The sequence below is a fragment of the Atractosteus spatula genome, chromosome 3 (genome assembly GCF_055471065.1).
Source record: "Atractosteus spatula isolate fAtrSpa1 chromosome 3, fAtrSpa1.hap1, whole genome shotgun sequence".
Lineage (NCBI taxonomy): Eukaryota > Metazoa > Chordata > Actinopteri > Semionotiformes > Lepisosteidae > Atractosteus > Atractosteus spatula.
Genome location: NC_142708.1, coordinates 38,626,550 through 38,648,867, shown reverse-complemented (window position 1 = coordinate 38,648,867; position 22,318 = coordinate 38,626,550). Strand labels below are relative to the sequence as shown.

General features: G+C 34.9%; 1 protein-coding gene across 1 annotated transcript in view; it reads left to right on the top strand.

Moving 5' to 3' along the window:
* The window catches only part of fras1 (Fraser extracellular matrix complex subunit 1), a 352,881-nt gene that overhangs the window by 281,788 nt on the left and 48,775 nt on the right, over nt 1-22,318 (top strand). Inside the window, exons 51-54 of the mRNA XM_088911421.1 lie at nt 112-262; nt 758-917; nt 1,466-1,634; nt 18,198-18,444. Of these exons, the coding sequence (XP_088767547.1) occupies nt 112-262; nt 758-917; nt 1,466-1,634; nt 18,198-18,444 (727 nt within the window). The remainder of the gene's footprint in view (nt 1-111; nt 263-757; nt 918-1,465; nt 1,635-18,197; nt 18,445-22,318) is intronic.

The following is a 22,318-nucleotide window of genomic DNA, read 5'->3' as shown; positions in this document are numbered from 1 at the left end:
GTTATTGCTTCTCATACAGCTGTCTGTTGGACACAGAAAGGAATTGATTTATTGTAATGACCTACAGCAAAGCACAGAATCCTTAAAATTAATATCTGTCTTCCATGCTAGGCCACCAACCTGATAACAAAAAAGGAGCTTCTGACAATGGACCCAGACACAGAGGACAGACAGTTGGTTTACGAAATCACCGCTGAACCAAAACATGGATACTTGGAAACCAAGCTTAAACCTGGCACTCCAATTACAATTTTTACTCAAGGTACAACCCATGCAGAAACCATGCATATAGCTTTTAATACTGTTGGCTAGATTAAGCTAAATTTAACTATTTTGCAATGTTCTTTTCTACAGTTGTCTAAGCTTTTTTTTAATTTTATTGCAGCTGTTAAACTTACACAATATAATTACAGCAAACCATTTTAACCCTTTTCCAAGGTTATGGCGTATTGCCATTTTCTGAACAAATTCTACAACATTACTTATTATCCATCCATTTTATAACCACTTTATCCAATTAAGTGTCACAGGGATGCCAGAGCCTGTCCCAGCAAGCAATTGTGCAAGGCACGATACACAATACACAGGAATCGTGTCCATCACTGGGTGCACGCAGACAAACAGAAACATGCCTGGGCCTGCTTGCCTAGAAGGCTTAAGAAGAATTAACCTACCAGTAAAATAAACAGCTCTTCTTATTCATATACACATTACATATCAGTTTGTTGAATACTGTTTCTCTTTTTGCATTACATAGCTGATATTAACCTGGGCCTGATTCGCTATGTACTCAATGAGGAGAATATTCTGGAAACAATGGACACATTCAAGTTTCTGGTGAAGGACAGCAAACCCAATGTGGTCAGTGACAATGTGTTCCACATACAGTGGTCACTCATCAGCTTTGAATATACAAGGTAAACTAATACAAATTACTCTCTCGGCAGTTCTAAGCACTGGGATTTTTTTGTACATGTTCACCATATTTACTACATGCCTTTACAAAAGGCAGTGAATTAATTATGATTGAAATGCAACACACAGTACCGTGGACATAAATATATATTCAGAACAGCTATCAAAGGTTTATGGCCAACATGTTTTGCTCCACATCTTATAAATCTAAATGAAATACAGCAACAATTAATACCCTCAATATTTCCTTTATCCATACCCATATTGGCTCATGGTAGTTTTGTTCTTTAAAATGTTTACACTGCCATTTAAATCATCAGAAATTAAACTTTTCTCTGCTGCAAACTTTAGAAATGATCTTGTTTAGTGCATATTACCAGTGTAATCTAAAAATCACCTTTCTCCAGAATGGAGACCATTTTCTAAACATTTTAAAATAAGAGAAAAAAATAAAGGTAACAGATAATGGAGGTTCACAGAGCTTAAATCAGCTCCTTGGATTTAATCATATTAGGACTTCCAATCTGACATTATTACACTGTGTTTCCAGCTACAATGTCAGTGAGAAAGATGGGACAGTGAGTGTCACGGTGAAGAGAACTGGAAACCTGAACCGGTATGCCATTGTTCTGTGCCGTACTGAACAGGGCACTGCCACCTCCACTTCCAGCACCAGCTCAAAACCTGGACAGCAAGATTATGTGGAATACGCAGGGCAGGTATGCTCCATTACAGATTATCACACAGAAGACAGGCATGATATTTCCTCAAGTATTTATATAATCTTATTGATAAAGAATATTCTGTCTTATGAATCTGTGGTCCCAACCTTTTTATAAGTACAACATTACTTTTAGAATCTAAATGTCACACAAGATCTATTCTTCAGAAATTGAGTTTCTCACAAACTCAAATATCAACTGAAAGTGCTTTGATGTCTGGTAGTTTGAAATAGTCTGTATCATGTAGTTCATCTGTAAAACAAATGCTTAAACTTGACAATTTTCATCTGGGAAAAAGCCACCTCACAGGGGTATGTGGAACCAAGGTAGGCCTACAGTGCCCAGTATGACAGAAGAGGGTACTGCTGTCAATTTACAAGTCCCGAGAAGTCTTTGTTCCTTAAAATAGCTTTCAGTTCTAGGTCATTTTGGATGGGGTCATATTCATGTCAATTTCACTTCTTTCTTCAAATACCTGGTGAAATTTTGCTGTCTGTTTTCTAATGAAGAAACTGACCTGAAGAAAAGATTAAGGTGATGACTTGTTACATTTTGTCTCCTCCTGATAACTTCTGTTGAATTCTGTCTCCAAATTTTTCATGTGGCTACAGATTTTTTTGAAGTGGAACCATTTAATGGTACCCTTCCACTCTGGCGTTTTATAGGAGTTACTCCAGCTTTGGGAAGTGCTCTGTCATTTTGCTCTTTAACTGTGAAGACTTCAGTTTTTTCAATCAAATTTATGCTTATATATTCCCAATGTGCAATATGAAACTGCTTCTCCATTTTCCTAGATCATGTGATTGAAGTTTAAATTTGTGAGAAATGCCTTAGATGTCCCTTTTTATCATTTCAAGGATATGTGACATTGCTTTAATACAGGTGCAGCCATTTAAAATGCACAAGGCAAACAGCACCGATATTGTCATCTTACAGTGAAGATGACACATTTACATGTAAAATAACAGTAAAATAAACCACTACAGTTACTTTCACAACTAATAATTTTATAATTTCTAACTAACAAACTTTAACAGCCTAGATTAGCAAAGCAGAAACAGAAAAAAAAACACTGGGTTTTTTTCTTTGTTTCACATTTGTGAATGTGCTGATTAAAAAAATGTATTTCACATTATAGGCTAATTGCATTGGCTGATTACTGTACAAACAGGGGCCCTAGTATGAACCTCTGTAGTTTTACATTAACGTGTAAGATCACAGTAAAAAAAAACCCTTCCTGCACTCCATTCATTTGTCCCTAATTGTGAAGAAGCACAAGCCAAGAGAGCAATAATTAATTTATAACAGGAACATATGTTTTTACTGTTTTATTTGTTGAAGCATTTGTAGCTTATCCTGTTCTTCAAGTTTAACCTGTGGATTAAATCTGCAAATGTATGTTCATGCTGAAGAACATGATGGTCAGATAAAGTATAACTCATAAAACAGCATGACGTATCACTGAATTTCTCATGACATCAAAGCCCGCTTTTTCACATTTTGTCTGTTGTATTATTGTCTTTTTAATGACATTTTGTTATTTTAGATTATAATTATTAAAATATTTTATACACAGTGGCTTTAATTATTTGTATTTAAAGGGAAATTTACACTTAAAAACCTCAATTGCAGTTTCAGGTTAAGGGCATCTTTAAATTGACAGTATTTACATGTTTCCTAACTCTACACTAGGAAGTTTCAGTTTAGTTAAGTTTGCACAAGTGCAATAAGATGCTTATTTGCATGTACAGATCGAGCCATTCAGAATGCAGTAGTTCGCAGTCCAGCGAACATTTTAGAAATGTGAAAGCTGATTGTGGCGTGTGTAGCATTTGGGCTGTCACCAGAAAACACCCGGTTTCGAAAAACAGTCTGAGTGTCGATAAACGAGTTGAACCCTATGCAAAGCGAGTGTCTGAGTTGACAAACAAGTCTGTGAAGCAAAGTCCAAAAGAGTAAAATCCAAGGGTCGAAAGGAGAGGTAAAAATCTGTGAAATCATTTAGGTTAAGCGCGCAGTGAGAGCCAGCCATCTTAAATAGTGAAAAAAGATATGTAATTGGATAATGAGGTAATGAATGCAATTAATGTGGTCAGTTGTGACACAGTCAATGCTGATGAACAGTCTTTTTCCAATTATAGTTTTCCAATTGTATTAACTGTGTCTTACAGCATGTTAAACATTAAACATTAAAAATTCGGTATATTTTATAAAAGCAAGATTCCTCAGTTGGACAAAAGTACACAACCTTCCACCTTCATCATAAATATTTTAATTATGCATAAATATTTTATGCGTCAAAGTCTTTAACTTGGTAACTTACATGACTTCTGGTATTAATGTGCTTGTTCTAACATTATGAAGCTTATATTCTGTGCATCATAAAAAGTTATAACGTTTTATCTAGGAATACGTAGTAAGAACACCACTTGCTGTTATTGTAAAAAGATAAATGTTGTAGTGATTTAACATCACTTTGATAGTTTTATTAATATGGAATCGTGTATCTAAGCAGCTAAAGCATCACAACTGCACTTTTTGGAAACATTTTGACATTCGTTTATTTTTTTTTAATTGTCCTTTTAGTGGTAATAAGCACTGTAATATAATGAACTGCACCCAGGCGGTTCAAAGCGTGATCAAAGCATGCATAAAAATAGTATACTTTTATAGCTTATTATGAACCTCTTCTTATATTTGTAAAAACATTCCAGGGGAGTAGAGGGCTGTACTGTCACCACGGTGCAGCCGACTTGTACCATTTGTATGCCTGCTGTTTGTTACAATATAAATAATGAATGATGATGGACGAGCTGTAAACTGAAGAGTTAGAGAAGACACGTTGAGTCTTGTCTTTTCAGCTTGGAATTTAACCTTTACCTTAACCTATATTTTTTACATAGCCGATGAGTAAAAATAGATTGGATTAATAACTGGAGTAAGAAAAGATTTTTCACACATACTTTGGAGCTACAAAGCTTTGGAACAGCGAGCAGCGAGACCTGGCTGGGATGGGGGGCGGTATTTTTGATTTTCCTGTGCGAACCATATTCGCTACAATACTATAACGAGTCCCTGAGGCATACCGTTCAAATTTCAGAATTATAAAAAATTAAACTTTGTTAAGTTTGCACGAGAGACAAAAGGTACCTTTGGAGAAGTCGTATACTGCTTTCAAAGTAGCAGATTTTGACAAACAGCAAATTTTGCTTGAAGAATTTAAAATCTGTCTGTACTGTAGCTTTATTTAATTTAGCAAAAGTAACCTTGCTCTTACAAGCAGCTCTGTCAACCAGAGTTTGGTATGGGAATTGCTCCACCCGGGATCGCAAAGTACTGCATAGAGTGGTGAAGGCAGCTCATTATCGGCTACCAAACATCCAGGATATCTACTCAGCTAGATGTCTAAGAAGTCCAGGTGTATTCTCAAGGACCCCAGTCATCCCACCTACAACAGTTTTCTCTCCTACCGTCAAGTAAATTGTACCGAAGCATTCGGTCAAAGTCCAGCAGATTACGGAACAGCTTCTACCTCCAGGCAATAAGACTGCTAAATAGCCAACCTGCAGCTCCTTCAGCAAATCACCCATAATGAATACATGGACATACAGTTTTCATTTTATTCGGCATACTGCACTACTTGGACATAATATATTGCATACACCCTGGACACATAGTAGCTCTATTTATATTGTGATTTTTATCCCCCCGGTGAGCTCGCAGAACAGACATTTCATTGCCAGCAACTACTGCTGCCTGCTGTATTGTTGTGCATTTGAAAAATAAACTGTGATTGATTGATCACTCTGAAGAAAATATAAGCAGTTTAAAACTATTCATAATAAATTAATATTGTTCATGTTCAGTGTTTAAATACCACTTTGTTATTCTAGATTATACTATCTAATTTTTTTGTACACTATTTTTTTTTACTCCTGCCATTGACAGTATTCATATTTGCTAACTTTCTTGTGTTTTTAATTTATTAATATCATTTAATATTTTACGTGCTGTGATAAAAATGTCAATATAGTGTACATGTTATTTACTATTTTATTTTTAGAGAAGGAGTCTTTACAGATGCAGCCATTCAAAATGCGCGGGGGATACCGCATTATTTTCCGGTACGCTGTACGCAGTCTACCGCAAGTTACCGGTAAATACCGCAAGTTACCGGTAAATACAGCTAGCAAAATAATAGTATCCGGAATTTCCGCAAGGTGGAGCTAATAAAGCTCAACCTCTCATGTTTGAGCTGTAGCCATCAAAGTCTTTAACGAAGATATTACTAATAGTATTAATAATAAATGATCTTGGACAAGCTGTAAACTTTATTGCCCTGGTCCACATTCTTTTTTTCATTGACCGTCTTTGTAAAAGTAACACCACAGCATTTCGCAATCACGCATTTTTTTCCAATCATGCAAAGTACAGTAATTTTTGAGAATCGATTCACCATGCCTTACACATGCTCATAAAAGAGATTGATTTAGGAACATAAACATATTACCGTATGCAAACTGTACTGTATACAGTATGTATATGTATATTTAATGTCTTAACTGTGCCCGTTTAAGTATTGAATATTTATATGGAATTTTACCACTGAAGGGAAATCTTAGTGCCTGAGCATAAAAAGAATAGGAGCATACTGCAACGCGTGTGAAGGCCATAAACGATATTAATTTTGGAACATAAACATACAGTATATGGCTGGTCTCGGTACTTTAAAGAAAACATACACGAAACATGGTTTCATTATGACCAGAATCGGTCTTGAGATATTTTTAACTTGATTTACAGTATTTGAGAGGTATGTCTTGACACCGATACTACGTAAGTACTGCTCACGTACTGTATATGTTTCTAGGTTTATATTATGCATTTCATACGGTCAAATTACTTTTGAGCAACTGATAAGAAGCGCAAAACGGTATGCCCTGGACGTTTTAGTTTCGTTTTGTGCGGGGACTGCTTTAACTATATCGCCGTGGATTGATTAGAGATATCAAGTACATACAAGTCATTTTTTAAATGTTGTAGTTTGTCTTGTAAAAATGTTACGAGAACATCATCTGTCAACAATTACACAGGTTCTGTTTCCATATTGCGGATTTTGGTTACGTAATATTATTTTCTAATTTAACGTTGTGAATATATGATTTGGGCAAACAGAGCCGCAAAGAAGTACATTATGGGTTGTTGTTTTTTTTTGCAGTTTTATCTAGAACAAGCGATGCTTAAACCTTTGTCTGATTCTTGTGAAACTATCCACACGACAGTTACCCACAGTAGGAGTTGACTTCAGTGATGTCACTGATGGGATGTTTCTAAAAATCCATCCTCTGTAAAACGTCTTCTCTAGTTGTCCTGCATATGTATTCGCTAATGAAGCTGTGTGTTCTGAGCCTGGATCTCTACATTTCTGTATGAACCAGCTTAGAGGGCTAAAGACAGCTTGTGTTTAAATTGAGTGTAAGGTAATTTATGCTTCTAAAGTCATGGTCAGCATTTATTATTGTACTGTGCTGTAAACTTGTTCTGTGCCTAGTCACATTATTTTATAGCGTTTTTATAGCGTTATCAAATCTGGTGGCGCTGTGTGTTAGTTTCCTGACTCCCATGTCACATGGTCTGTGATTGAATCCCATGGAACTACTGTACAGTATCACTTTATTTTTTAACAAACATTTCTTTGAAAAAATGAAACGTTTCCCTTGGTCAGAGATTAAATAAAACCTCACTCGCACCAAACAAATTTATATTTCTAAATATCACAACATGATTGAATTTAAGTCTTTTTAATAACAATGAATAGTCACCTATGCGTTACAAAATAAACATTTATATTGATTTGAATCGCGTTTTGATTTAAATCGTAAACGCGTGTTTAAACGTGTTTAAAGGCGATATACTGTATAAAAGCGCTGATTCTTATGGAGTGTGTTCCTCCGGGGATTCAAAAAATTTATTTTTTTTAATCGCGTATCTAAGGAAAATTGCAGTATAACTTTGTTCATGCACAAACAGTGGCATGTTACATTATAATTTGGGTATCTCCTCTTGCCAGAAAGCTCTAAATTGCATTAAACTGCATTAAACTGCGACACTGATCATTCATCTCTAAATAAACTTTATTTTATATAGTGTTTAAGGCGAATAGGTAATTAGATTGCTTATAAACCTAATCGCTTTTTCTACATAAACACAGCGTGATTGCTCTCTGAAAATGCTTTTCCTTTATATTTAGGCTCAGATTTCAACTATAGATCACATTATTATAAACTTTCTTGGAAAAATGTATTTTATGTAAACCATGTTTGCTATTAATTCATTTAGGGCTAAAATACGTTCATTGTCTTCCAATCGAGTCGAGTTGACATTAGAAGCTTGCCACTCCCGGACTGTTACACCAACGCATTAGCATGTTAAAGCGACTTAATTGAGGTGCCCAGCTACCAGTTAACACTGTACTTCCTACTTTAAAAATACTTGTGAAACCGGTTTAATTCGTCACAGCCAGCACTCCTGCAGAGAGGGTGTTGTACTCGTAAAGTAGAAGCAGGCGAGATTTCCAGCGAAAGACACCCCCCCTCAAAAACCCAGCAAGCAGTAAGGCTTTATGTTGAAAATTGAAGTGGATTTTGTTTATGATAAAGAGGAGAAACTGGGATGGGAGGAGGGTTTGGTTTTGCATAAGGGGCGGGATTATGATAATTGGAGGAATTGCGAGAGTATATTGGTTTGATATATTTGATTTTGTATTGTGGTCGTTATCTATGTTTTTGGTTGGTATTATGTTTATATGGTTGTTTTTGTTGGTTGGTTGTTATTATGGTTATTAATAATACGATCTATAGTTGAAATCTGAGCCTAAATAAAAAGAAAAAGCAAGTGATTAGGTTTATGAGCAATCTAATTACTTATTCGTTTAAAACGCTATATAAAATAAAGTTTATTATTAATTTGCTGGACAGAGCGGTGAACATTATTATGCATAAGACAAAGATAACGATCCTGATCAGTTTAGAAATCTGTGTACGCTGTAAGGTTTTTACTTCTTAAACTTTTAAAATACACGTTTCGAATAGAAAGAAATCCTCTTCCTGGTACAGTCGCATGAAGAGAGAGGCGAAACAGCCCTACACAGCCCTGTCGCAGTACACGAATATAATCATATCGTTATTAAATTCTTTAGATACGCGATTCCATATTATATTAGCAGAAAAGCTTAAAACTACCACTTTTTCACACGCTATTTCACGTTAGTTAAATTTAATTTATTTATATATTATATATTTATATCTCTGACCAAGGGAAACGTCTCATTTTTTCAAAGAAATGTTTGTTCACAACGGCGACTGTCAGAAGATAGGACACAGCGGCTCAGGCACCCGCTGAATGGAAAAGGGGCACTTTAATGTTCTGTATGGCTAATACTAAAGCCAATACTAATATTCAATACTTTAATATCCTTTTCTGTATGTTTAACAATAGTGGGTACTGGCCTAATTCGTCCCTGCTCCCGTTGTTAGGTGTTAATGTGTTGTTAAGTGTGAATTTGTAGCTGTTTCCCTGGGGTCTGGCTTTTTTTCTGGAAAACCATAACTGGTCTTGTCCAGATTGACTGTCGGCGCCCAGGTCTGACAGTGCTGCTCCAGCAGTGCCAGGTTCTGGCGCAGCCTCTGTTCTGTGGGCGACAGCGGGACCAGGTCGTCTGCACAGAGCAGGAACTCGATTTCCATAATTAATGCAGATCAGTAAATCAAGGGACAAAACAATTATTGCGCCCGGGTCCTCAATGGGCTTTGACGTGCTAATGCGTTGGTTTAACAGTCCGGGTGTGGCAAGCCTCTAATGTCTCCCGACTTTGAAAACCAAGTAATAACTTAACTATATGTGCAAACGTTTCATATGTTGCTGTTGTGGATGCCTGTGGAGTGTATCTTATTTGCCGCGCGCCCTCCCCCCCTCTTTCCCTCAATTCAATTCAATTCAAGGTGTTTTATTAGCATGGCAGATGGGTTCAATCAGTGTTGGGTATTTACTTTGCTTTGAGATTCCACTTTTAAAGGTGATATATACATTTTTGACTAAAATAAATTGATATCTTTGTCTTCTAAGCTCTCTGTGTACAGTGGAGCCTCCTGTCCAGCCAGCACATGTCCACAGACATTCACAACAGCAACATATCATAAAACGTTTGCACATATAGTGTGCAAAAATGCACTTTATTTACTAAAAATAAGACAGAGATACTGTATCAATTTATGTTGCATTAGCCTGATTATGATTAAAAAAACACATATAATTAAACACGCGTTTGCGATTTAAATCAAAACACGATTTAAATCAATATAAATGTTTATATTGTATCGCATACTGTCCAGCCTCCATTTCTCTATAAAAATTTACTCTATTACACACACACACAATAGAAGCAGGAAGCAGAAGCAGGGACCGTTGTCAGAAGGGAAGAAGGTGACTATTCATTGTTATCAAAAATGACTTAGAATCGATCATGTTGCGATATTTTGAAATATAAAAGTCAATTGATTGTCCATAATATCGCTATTCTATTTTTTCGAAGAAATGTTTGTTAGAAGAAAAGTCCAGCACCAGCTGGATTTGAACACACAACCTGCAAGTTGTTAATCAGGCACGTAGACCAGTAGGATACAAGACAACTCGCATGAACAGGGAGGCGAAACAGCCCTACACAGCCCTGTCGCAGTACACGAATATAATCATATCGTTATTAAATTCTTTAGATACGCGATTCCATATTATATTAGCGGAAAAGCTTAAAACTACCACTTTTTCACACGCTATTTCACATGCTAGTTAAATACTTCGATGCTTGAAATGTTTAGGGAGAAATGGAATACCGGTGTGTATTTTTCCTTTAAAGTACCGATTCCTGGAATCTGACTGGCTGACACCCTTCTGAAGTGGTTCCATAAAATCTGGTATACGGAAAATAAAGCATTGATAAAAAAAGCCTGGATTCTCATGTATCTCATACAAGTATCTTTTAATACAGTCTTTGCTGTGCTCTTGAGGATCCTTGTGATATTTTGAGCTCTGGTTGAATGATAAGTGTCGCAGTTTAAATAATTTTCGTAGTTAGAAATTATGAAACGCCCTGTTAAAAGCAAGGGAGTTTTTATGCCCGTTGAAGTAAAACAAAATGCCTGACAAAGTATGGCTTGGACAGATTCCAAGTGCTTGTACAAATGTGCTAAAGAAATTATACTTTGAGTATACAGCTTGTCCAAAGTCATTCATTATTAATACTATTAGTAATATCTTCGGTAAAGGCTTTGATGCATAAATATTTCTGATAAAGGTAGGTTGTGTACTTTTGTCCAGCTGAGCAATCTTGCTTTCATAAAATATATACGCGATTCAATATTATATTCCCTTTTAATCAAATTCTAAAAGTATGCCTGTTGACTCCGGTATCTCTTTAGTTAAAGACTTCGATGCTTAAAATGTTTAGGGAGAAATGGAATACTGGTGTGTATTTTTTCTTTAAAGTATCAAGACCAGCCATATACTGTATGTTTATGTTCCAAAATTAATATCGTTTATGGCCTTCACACACGTAACAGTATGCTCCTATTCTTTTTATGCTCAGCTACTAAGATTTCCTTTCAGTGGTAAAATTCAATATCTACAACGGGCACAGCAAAGACGTTTACTTTAAGTCTTTCTACGACAGACCAACGGACCACGAGTGCCCCTGTCGGTCAACCAATCACGTACTGCGGTGCCTCGCGTCATCTTGCGTCACAATGCGCGACGCCACCTGCAGTACGTGTCTGTAACGCGCACTTTGAATGGCTGCATCTGTATGTGGTAGAAATAGAACATGTACCCTGTTTGGGTATCAAACATAGGACCTTCTGGGTGATAGGCAAGCTCTTTACCACTGTACCAAAGTGTCACCCAGTAACAAGTTAAAACAGACACATCAAAATGTTTCCAAAATAACCATAAGTGAACGACTCCAAGAAATCGATGCAGATGTGTACAAAGAAAGTGGAAAAATAGTGCTACAATCATTTAGAGTAGCCATTCAGAATGTGCGGTAAAACCCCATAACGTGGGAATGGGGCTGCTGGTTACTATGACATGTGATTCACAGGCCAAAGATGATCAACAGGTAGCACTTGTGGTGAAGTAGATGTTAGTGAAATGATTGCTTCATTTAATCTCTCTACCGTGTATGTTTAAATCTGCTTAGTATGGAATATTAATATAAAATTTTACAACTAAAGGGAACTTTTGGTAGCTGAACATAAAAATAACAGGAGAATAACATCTCTGAACATCATAAACAATATTAATTTAGGAATATTAATATATGATACACACTGTATATGGCTGGTAGTGATACCTAAAATTAAAAAAAATACACAACAGTATTCCAACTTGTAAACATTTTATGCATCAAAGTCTTTAATTTAGTCACTTACTGTGGTTATTTTGGGAAAGTTTTGACGTGCTCGTTCTAACTATATTAAGTTTATATACTTTATTAAAAAGCTATAATGTTTTAACCTTTTCTATGAATACTTGTCATTATTTCAGTAAAAAGATGTATACTTGTTAGAATCTGCTTAATAGGGAATATAATATAGAATTGCATAACTAAAGAAATTAATAATAATTATTTTAAATAATCATATTAATTTAAGGATCTAAATGTACTATATTTAAATAGCTGGTTGTATTTCCATATTCCACTTTCTTTGTAAACATCTGCATCATTCACTCATTCACTCTTGATTACATTTTGACTTGTGTGTTTCAGCAATGTTTCTGAGTGGCAAGCTGGTAAAGTTGGTTTTGTGACTGGTTCTCCTACCGGAGGCCTGGGTTTGATTCCAACATAGGGCACAAGTTTTTCTTCTAACCTTTTTTCTAAGACCCCTTTTTTAAAAATAAAATAGTTAATACTATGTACATTATATAGATATTTTATTATGTTTACACTGTATATCACTACTTGTTGAATATTAAATATTAAAAACATGAATGAGCTAAAAGTAAATACTGTAACAGTTCAACTGGTTTTTACTCCCACTAGTAATACTTTATTCATCCCAGTGGGGCAATTTAACACAAGCTTTACAACACGCCTTAAAACCGTAGCGTAGTGTATATTATAATAATAATCGAGAATAACAAAGTGGTATTAAAAAGATCACTGAAACTGAACTATAATAATGTATCTCATCATAATTAACAATATTAATTCATTAATAATGAATAATAATTTCAAACTTCTTGTATTTTGTTCAGGGTCATTTGTTTTCTCCGGTTTTCATTTCACTTTCTTATTAAAATGCCTATTTACAAGACACAGTGTTTCAGATGTCTATAAGTTTGTGAACAAACGACACAGAGCCGTCAAGCCACAGACATTTTAAAGATTACGATTTGTGGAATTTTTCAGAACTGTTATTTAAATATCTAATGACTGGTTGCATTTTTAGAAACCCTAGTTTGCATAAAGCAGATCCCAGGTGTAAGGGAGTTGATAATACAAGAATTACTATTCAACTGCCTGTTGCTTGCTGGGATAGGCTCCAGCTCCTCTGTTCTGGATGAATAGATTAGAAAATGGATGGAACTAAATGTATGTATGTGAAATGCCTGACCATATAAAGCAGAATAATCGTCTTTTCACAACAGCACGCATTATGCTACATTTTATATGCATCAGTCAAAGCGTTCTGAAGTCTCTCAAAAACGTAAAAAAAAGTGACATAATACTGTTATGGCACGATGGACAACTGATTATTTTATTTTTTAAAGAACCCTGCCTAACCTGGACATTGCATGACTTTAAGAGCTATAAAAAACGAGTTTAGATAGTTAAAAACCACTTTTTATGCGAGAAACACGGATGATTTTTCTTCCTTATGATCATCTTAGAACCTTTGTGTAAACTGTAAGTTTTTTTACTTTTCAGTTAGACGTTTTAAACACTTTAATTTTCTAAACCCAACACGCATTTTATAAAGAAAAAACGTCAACTTCTCCAGTCTTTCCATGGTGTGAAGCAGATCAGCAGGTTGCTGAGAAAATAGCACAACTCCTACTGAGCTCAGTCAGTGAAGCCTAGAGCGATTATGGCACCAAGCGTGTCTGTCTTTAAAACGTAGTTTTTAAAATTAATCAAACTAAATAACAGTACAAAATTTAGTTGCAAGAATAACAATTACAAATATTTAAAAAAACATGCTTGCAAGATCACAGTAATACATTGTTATATTAAAACTAACACTCTGTAGGCACTACACTGTGAGGGACAATGTCATGTAGCTAATTCACAGCTGGATACAATTTTTTCTTGTCTCATGAAACTGAAAAATACTAAAATTACTAAAATTATCCATCTCAGTAATCTCAGTGCGTTAATCTCGCTGTGTGCCCCTTCACACTCCAAGTGAAATAAAAAACCCTATGTTTTCAGGTGTGAAATATCTGTTGTAATTCTTTATACAGGGATGAATATAATTGTGATTCTCTCATACTATAAAATACTATGCAAACTGTATTCACATTTTTAATAATTGTAAATATGAAATATTAATATTTATATTAATAATGATTTAATAACATGAATTAACCTCCAGGCTATCTCCAGGATGTTTGGAAAACACTCCAGCTAGCACATTATCAGCTCACACTGGGTGAAGGGAAAATGCTAGTGGGCTTTTATTTCACTCTACATCACTCTCCCCAACTCCCACGCCCTGGACAGATAAAGATGATAATCAAAAGGTGCAGTGTGCTAACACAAACTCTGCTGACAGAGCCACTTGTAAGAGCAAAGTGACTTTCTGCTCAGTTAAATAAAACTACAGTACAGGCAGATTTTAAATTCTTCAAATGAGGAAAGGTACCTTTTGAGAAGTTGTGTACTGCTTGCAAAGTAGCTGATGCCAGCAAATCAGATACTTTGCGAGCAGTACACAACTTCTCAAAAGGTACCTTTTGTCTCTCCTGCAAACTCAACGAAGGTTTATTTTTTTATCATTTCGATACTTGGACTCATTCATTGGTTTAATCAAAACAAACCCCTGCTGCATCTCATCTCCCGATTTCGCACACATGTGAATCCCATGAAGTCAGATGCACAGATATACTGAAACAGTACCATACATGGGAATGAACTGCAGTGTGATCATATACTGTATAAATATACTGTATATGCAGTATGAACCATATGGTTTTAAACCCACTACAGTACAGTATGCATGAAATATTTTTGCAGATGGTGGTGAAACACGGATGGGAACTGGATGGAGACGGATACATATACATTTTTGCGTTTTTTTACTACTCCCGTTCTCTTCCTGGTCTCCCCCTGTCCTCGTCACATTCTCCCTGTAAACCTATCCAGTGATTGAACCAGAGAACTCCACAACTCAAAAACATTTCAAACTGCTCAAATGAACAAAACTACAACAGGATCCTACTGTGTGGTATTACACCTTTTTTTACTACAGTAATGGCAGGTGTTCTTATTACATATTCTTTGAAAAGGATAAAACATTATATAGCATTTTATGAAGTATATAAATTTATATTATACAGTTAGAACAAGCACATCAAAACGTTTCCAAAATACCCACCGCAAGTTACCGAGTTAAAGACTTTGGTGCATAATATGTTTAATATGTGTTTAAGATGGTGGAATACTGTGTATACTTTGCATTTTTTATATTTAGATACCACTACCATCTATTGTATGTACATTAGGTATATTTTATGTATGAGACCGTATGGCTTTAAAGCCACTACAGTACAGTATGTGTGAAATATATTTTTCACAATTGAAAATTTAAAGGTAAATTATCCTGATTACTCATTGCTGAAATTTATATTAAGGCACAATATACATTATCACAATGCGGATGTAAGCCTGAAAGAGGTACATTGGTTCACAACAAGCTACAGTAGAATTATAAACTATTTTCATACATTGAACTGAGTAATGTTTTTTTTGTAATGTTAGTCTCTTTTTTAATTAATTCAATATTTAAAATACTGTAGTATACAGTTTAAAATTAATAAAAGTCTAAACAGTATACATCTTAAATTCAGGTGAGTAGCTGCGTCAGCATGCGTAGGCTGCAAAGGAACAAGTAATAGGTCTATTCCATCCTGAAAAGAGAAGCAAGAAAACACAATGTTTCGGCCGTGGAGCCTTTTTCAGGTGTGTTTTTTTGCTTCTCTTTTCAGCATGGAATAAACCTTACTTGTTCCTTTACATATTAAATTCTACAACTGGAAAAAGATTGTTCCTCAGCATTGACGGGATTCAAAACCAGGTGTTTTCTGGCGACAGCCCTAATGCTTCTACACATCATGTTAAGCATTCACTGCTCCAACTGGTCGTTTTACAAAGTAGTTCAGCCCGGCAACTGAGTATTTTTGAAAAGGTGCAGTAAAACGCAACATGTGCACCATAAAGTACTGCATTATCCCATGTGCGTTCTGAATGGCCGGATCTGTATATTTAGATCCATAAATTAATATAGTTAATAACGTTCAGAAACTATTTTTATTTTCAGCTACCAAAATTTTAGTTACACAGCCCCATATTAATATTCCCTATTAAGTGGATTTTTTTACAGCAGTAATGACAGAACATATTCATAGAAAAGGTTAAAATATTATAGCTTTTTATAAAGTATATAAACTTAATATAATTAGAAGGAGTATGTTCAAACTTTTCCATAATAACCACAGTAAGTGACCCGGTTAAAGACTTCGAGGCAGAATGTCTTTATGAAAAAGGTGGAACACTGTTGTGTACTTAATTTTATATTTTTAACGACCACTACCAACTATATACAGTATGTATATTATATATATTCCTAAATTAATATTATATATGATGTTCAGAAACATGCATCTGATATTTTTATTGTCAGCTACCGAAATTTTCCTTTAGTTACAAAATTACATATTAAGTGGATTTAAAGATGATAAACAGTAGGGAAACAGATTAAATGAAGTAATTGTTTCACCAACATCTATCACACCACAAATGCCACCTGTCAGTCATCTTTGTCCAGTGAATCACATAACGTAATGCGCTGCATTGCAGGTAACATGTTTGAAAGAAATGAAGCACGTTATGAGTGGCAGCATCTGTGCCTCCACCTATAACATTATCATCGGGCCTTAAGCATTTATTAATTTTGAGTGCTTTTAGTTAACAAAATACTTTTGCCTCTTGTGTGCTAATACTATTTAATACAGAACATTGTTCTTCCTCTACTTGAGGCATGTTTTTGATGTCTACCGTAGTAAGCACTTCGGGGAAATGCTCATTTAATATATTAGCTATTTCCCTTTCATTGTCTAGATGTTTCCCATTGTTCTCCCAGATATATTTTATAGTTATTCCAAAAAACTTTAGTCTTCATTACAATATTCTTTTCAGCTTCTCTCTTATTATTATCGTCAATAATTTAATTCATTTTAAAATTATAATCTAACAATAATTAAATTATTGATAATAATAATTTCATTTTTTACTGTGCTTGCAATTCATTGTACTCTTTTTCTTTTTAATCATTTTATGAAACACTTTCTTTAACCTAATGAATTTGTTGAAACATTTGGGAAATAAATGTTTAGCTTTTGATTTACTCTTGGGATACATTTGTTCTATGCTTCAAGCAGAAATTGGTTGCCATACATTCTAAAATAGTTTAATATTTATTGTATCCTATTTTAGTTTTCTTAAACTCTGTCTTATTACCTCAAAGTCTTTTCCTGAAACTGTTCATTTTTGCTTTGGATTCAATCTAAAGTTTTAAAATATTTCAGATTATACCACATTAGGATCACAACTCCACAATGGTTCTCTAATCTCTGTTTCATTCTGTCTTGATTGTTTGAAAATACTAGATCTATACTAGCCTTTTCTTTTGTATGAATTGAAATGTAGTTTCATTATAAAGTAACAAGTAGTAGGTTCATTCCATGCTGAGAAAGGAAGAAAGAAAACAACATTTTGGTTGTAGCGCCTTCTTTGGGTGTAAGGACTGCTTACAATCCTCTCTTTTCAGCATGAAATAAACCTATTACTTGTTCCTTTGCTGCCTATGCATGCTGACTCATCTACCCTCCTAAACTACTTCATTATTTAGTGATACTATATAAGCTACATCAACATCACCCATACAGATTCAAAGACTATATAAAGATTCCTTTATATAGCTTTAGTTCCTATTTACTTATATCTTTATGATACATAATGCTACACCTCCCCTTCTTCTATCTTTTCTCACAAAGTACAATATATATATATCCACCAGTGTTGCATACTGTATATCTCTGCATCTCTGTTGTTTTCTGTTATCTTTCTACGATTCTTTGCTAACATAACTGCCTGCTACTGTGGTAATTTCTCATGATACATCCTGTAAAATCATGTATATAATGAATTTATTTTCTTTGAGCTGTAGTGTGTCTTGAAGTCTGCCAATGCTACACTGATTTATCTCTTTTTTTTTGGTATTTCAGGTGCAGTTTGATGAACGAGAAGATACAAAGGTGTGCACCATTGTGATCAATGATGACCGCATTTTTGAGAACATTGAGAGCTTTAATGTGGAACTCAGTATGCCGGTATATGCTGTGCTGGGGAAAGTCACCAGAGCTAAAGTCAACATCATTGACACTGAGGATGAACCCACACTTCAGTTTGATAAGAAGACCTACCATGTCAATGAGAGTGCAGGTTTCTTCTTTGCCCCGATAGAGCGGAAAGGTTTGTTTGATGCCTTTAATTATGTAATTTATGTGAAATGTACTCACAAATGTACAGTGCAATTTGCACTAAATGTTAATTTATCTTTTTTTTAAGTGAAGATTCATTTTTGCTGATGAACCGAGAACTTAAGCTCAAACAAAACGCTACAGCTACTACCTTTCCCTGTGATATTGACAACACCTTGAACATGAACTCCTTTCAATTTCACCATCCCACAGACCTAAAGAAAGTTCCCACATGTACCTCAAACATGTTGTCTCATCTAGAAATCAGAATTTCACCTGAATTCTAAAAATAATCGCACTTCAACGTCATGTGTGATTTAGAACAATGCATTATGACTGCATTAAGGAACAAGACCAAAGTTACCTACTGTCTTCAGGTAACTTGTTAAAGCTAACATTCGTCAACCAATGTTCATACAGATTGCAGGTGCCCAAACTATCATGTTTAAATGACTGTTAAGAAATTGTGGGTAGCAAGTATCTAGCTTCCCAATCTTATTATTTGTTCATTCTGATTTTGCAAGAACAAAACAGTAAAAGTCAGTATTTTAAATAGTGTGCCCTTTCAGGATACCTTTGTTTTGGAACATTTTATTGTTATTTAGTTTTATTAATAGCTTATATTTGTGGGCTGGTGAACAATAATTACTTTGTTGCTGTTTATATTTCAGATCTTATTGTACTTATTTTGAGTTCTACATTGAAGGTGTGCAAGGAAAAAAACAACAATAGGAAATAGTTACAAGCAGCCAAAATCAGTATAATTACAGATCCAGCCATTCAAAATGCTCAAAGTACGTAGTAGGCGTGGCGCATGATAATAGTATCTGGAAGCACCTTGTAAAACCGCCAGGTGGAGCTAATAAAGCTAAACGTCTCATGTACAGCATTTGAGCTGTCGCCAGAAAACGTCCAGTTTCAGATCCTTGTCACTGCTGTGGGACAATATTTTTCCAATCAAGAATTTCAGTTGTATACTCTTAAGATGTTTAATAGTTTTAAACTGTGTTTTACAGCATGTTAATCATTAAATATGAAAAACTTGGTATAGTTTATAAAAGCAAGATTGTTCATTTTGACACAACATTCCACCTTCATCATAAATAATACTTATTATGCATAAATATTTTATGCATCAAAGTCTTTAACTTGGTAACTTAAGCTTATGTTCTGTACTTCATTAAAAGTTATAACGTTTTATCCTTTTCTAAGAATATGTAGTAAGAACACCACTTGCTGTTACTGTAAAAAGATAAATGTTGTAGTGATTTAACATAATTTGATAGTTATATGAATATGGAATTGTGTAACTAAGCAGCTAAAATATCACAGGTGGACATTTCAGAAACATTTTGACATCCGTTTTTATTGTCCTTGTAGTGGTAATGGACAAACCACTGAACCCAATGGTTCAAAGCGCAATCAGAGTATTACTTTCAGTTTGTTTCTTATATAGTGAATACATAAAAATAGTCCACTATTATAGCTTGTTGTTGGCTCTGGCATGAATTTGTGTATCTGGATAAATTAAGTGATGGTATTGTGATTAAGGATTTCTTCGCGAAGGTTAACAAAGGAGGGAAGAAGGGTTATTTTTACAATTGGAACACCGAGATTCTGAGTGATTTATTTCCCCTCATTTAGCTGAAATGGATAAAGAAATCATGCAGTAGTCGTAAGTATTGGAAGGCTCTGTTTTATTAACAGACACTCCGACTCAAACCTGTGTCGTACAGTGATATAGATGTGGGTAATGTCGTCCCCATTAAACAATGTGCCTATCGCGCAAATCCTGTTAAACTAGAAATTAGACACAAGAACAGTATTAATGGACAATGTTGTGTGGCTCTAGTGGAATGGCTCTGTAAAGTGAGAGTTATAGAGGAGACACGTTGTGTATCGCCTCTTTTTACACTTGTAAGAACATTCTACTGTTAATGCGACATGGAAGATATTATTAATAACCTTTTAAATCTGAAGCTTTTAATTCTACTTTTCACCTGCATGTCAAGATCATGGTTTCAAAATAAAAAAAACATCAAAACTTAGATTGGATGAGAACATCATGATTGTTTCGCAAGGATGTGAAATGTGACATTTTGTTACAGTTACCATCAGGAGAAAAAAAAGTTTATTTTTTATTTATTTGTGACTGCTGCAGTGGCTTGCAATGGCTAGATAGTTAACACTTATTGCTTTATCAGTCCGTGGGGGAAAGGGAGGTGGGGTGCTCTCCTTGACAGCTCCTCCATACGCTTAAGTGAAAAATTAATAAAAACACCAATGTAAACGTCATATTTACAATTTGTTGAAAATAAAAATGTAAAGTTCTCTAAAGCTTTCTCAGTGAAGTACGACAATTCCCCTAGGGAGCCATGTAAGCATGCGTAGGCAGCAAAAGAACAGCTAAAGAGGAAGAAAACGCTTTCAGAGAAAACAATGTTTTAGGTGTGAAGAATACAGATCCCCAATTCAATTGCAGCCTAAACCTTTCCACACACACCCTGTCCCCGCAGCGATTGGAATATATACAAACAAAGCACTGAAGGCTTTACAGTAGATGATCAGGTGTTTCTCAGATGTAGGGAAAGTACGTAATTCTGGCTGGGATTCGATTAATTCTAAATAAGTTTTTTTTTTTTAAACTGCACCAGGTACTAGATCTTGTTTATGTTAAAGTTATATCACTAGGTAGTGGTGGACGGTTAGTGGACGCTGTGTTGTTTTGTTAGCAACCTGCTAATCTGTTTAACACCCATAGAAAACATGATTTTATTTCTGTACGTAATGCGTGTTGCATTTACAAAACAAAGTGTTTAAATGTTTAAATAAGAAGTAAAAAGAACTTAAAGCTTACTCAAAGACTCTAAGCTGATCACGCAGAAGAAAAACCACCCGTTTTTCGTGCATAAAAAGTGTTTTTAACTGATTTATATACAGTCTTTTCATGTTGATTTAAGTGACCTTCTTTCAGTAGGATTTCATGATTATTTTTATGATTTCTCTATTATTATCGAATCCATCAACTCGTTGACTTGTGATTATTTTGGAAATATTTTGACATGTTCCTTTTAACTTGGAGTTTATTATGTCGGGCACTCTGAACGAGTTAAGCTTTGATGCAGTACAAATAAATATATTTCCCACAAGCTATACTGTAGTGGCTTTAAAACTATACTACATCGCGCTGTTTGCACATCTTTGTTCAAGTTTTAAAATACAGTATGGAAAAACGAGTGTTAAGAAAAAACAGGACATTTGATTGCTGGTTGCCTTGCCTTAAAAACAAAATAAAAATTAAAATACAATGACATTTTCCTGCCTAACTCAAACATGGCGTGACTTTAAAAGCTATAAAAAATGGTTTAGATAGTAGAAAGTCACGCTGCCCTTACAAGCAGCTCTGTTTAGCAGAGTTTGTGTTAACTTTGTCAAAAATTGACCGTGGGCACTTTTCCTTCCCCCCGGTGCGATCTGACAATGCGGGAAATTGGTTTTTTATTTTACTGGGAGTGTGAACATTCAGTGAGCACTGGGGTATACAGCGAGACTAACACAGTGAGATTACTGAGATGGATAGTTTTAGTAAATATGTTGACAAATATCTGAATTTTTGCTAGATAAAAGTGACCATAGAGTGTTTTGATACACTGTACAATGTAACAGTATAAAGCATGTTTTTTTATGTTTGTAATCGCTATTCTTGCAAGTATATTTTGTATTCAGTTTGCTTCTGTGTGTGTTAGCTGGTGGGAAAACGTTGGAGTTGAAAATTCATCCACAAGGAGTGTACCTTTAAAGCAGAGAAGACCACACCAAACTTCTTCGGCTCTGTATGTCACTCAAACAGACGTTATTATACAGTA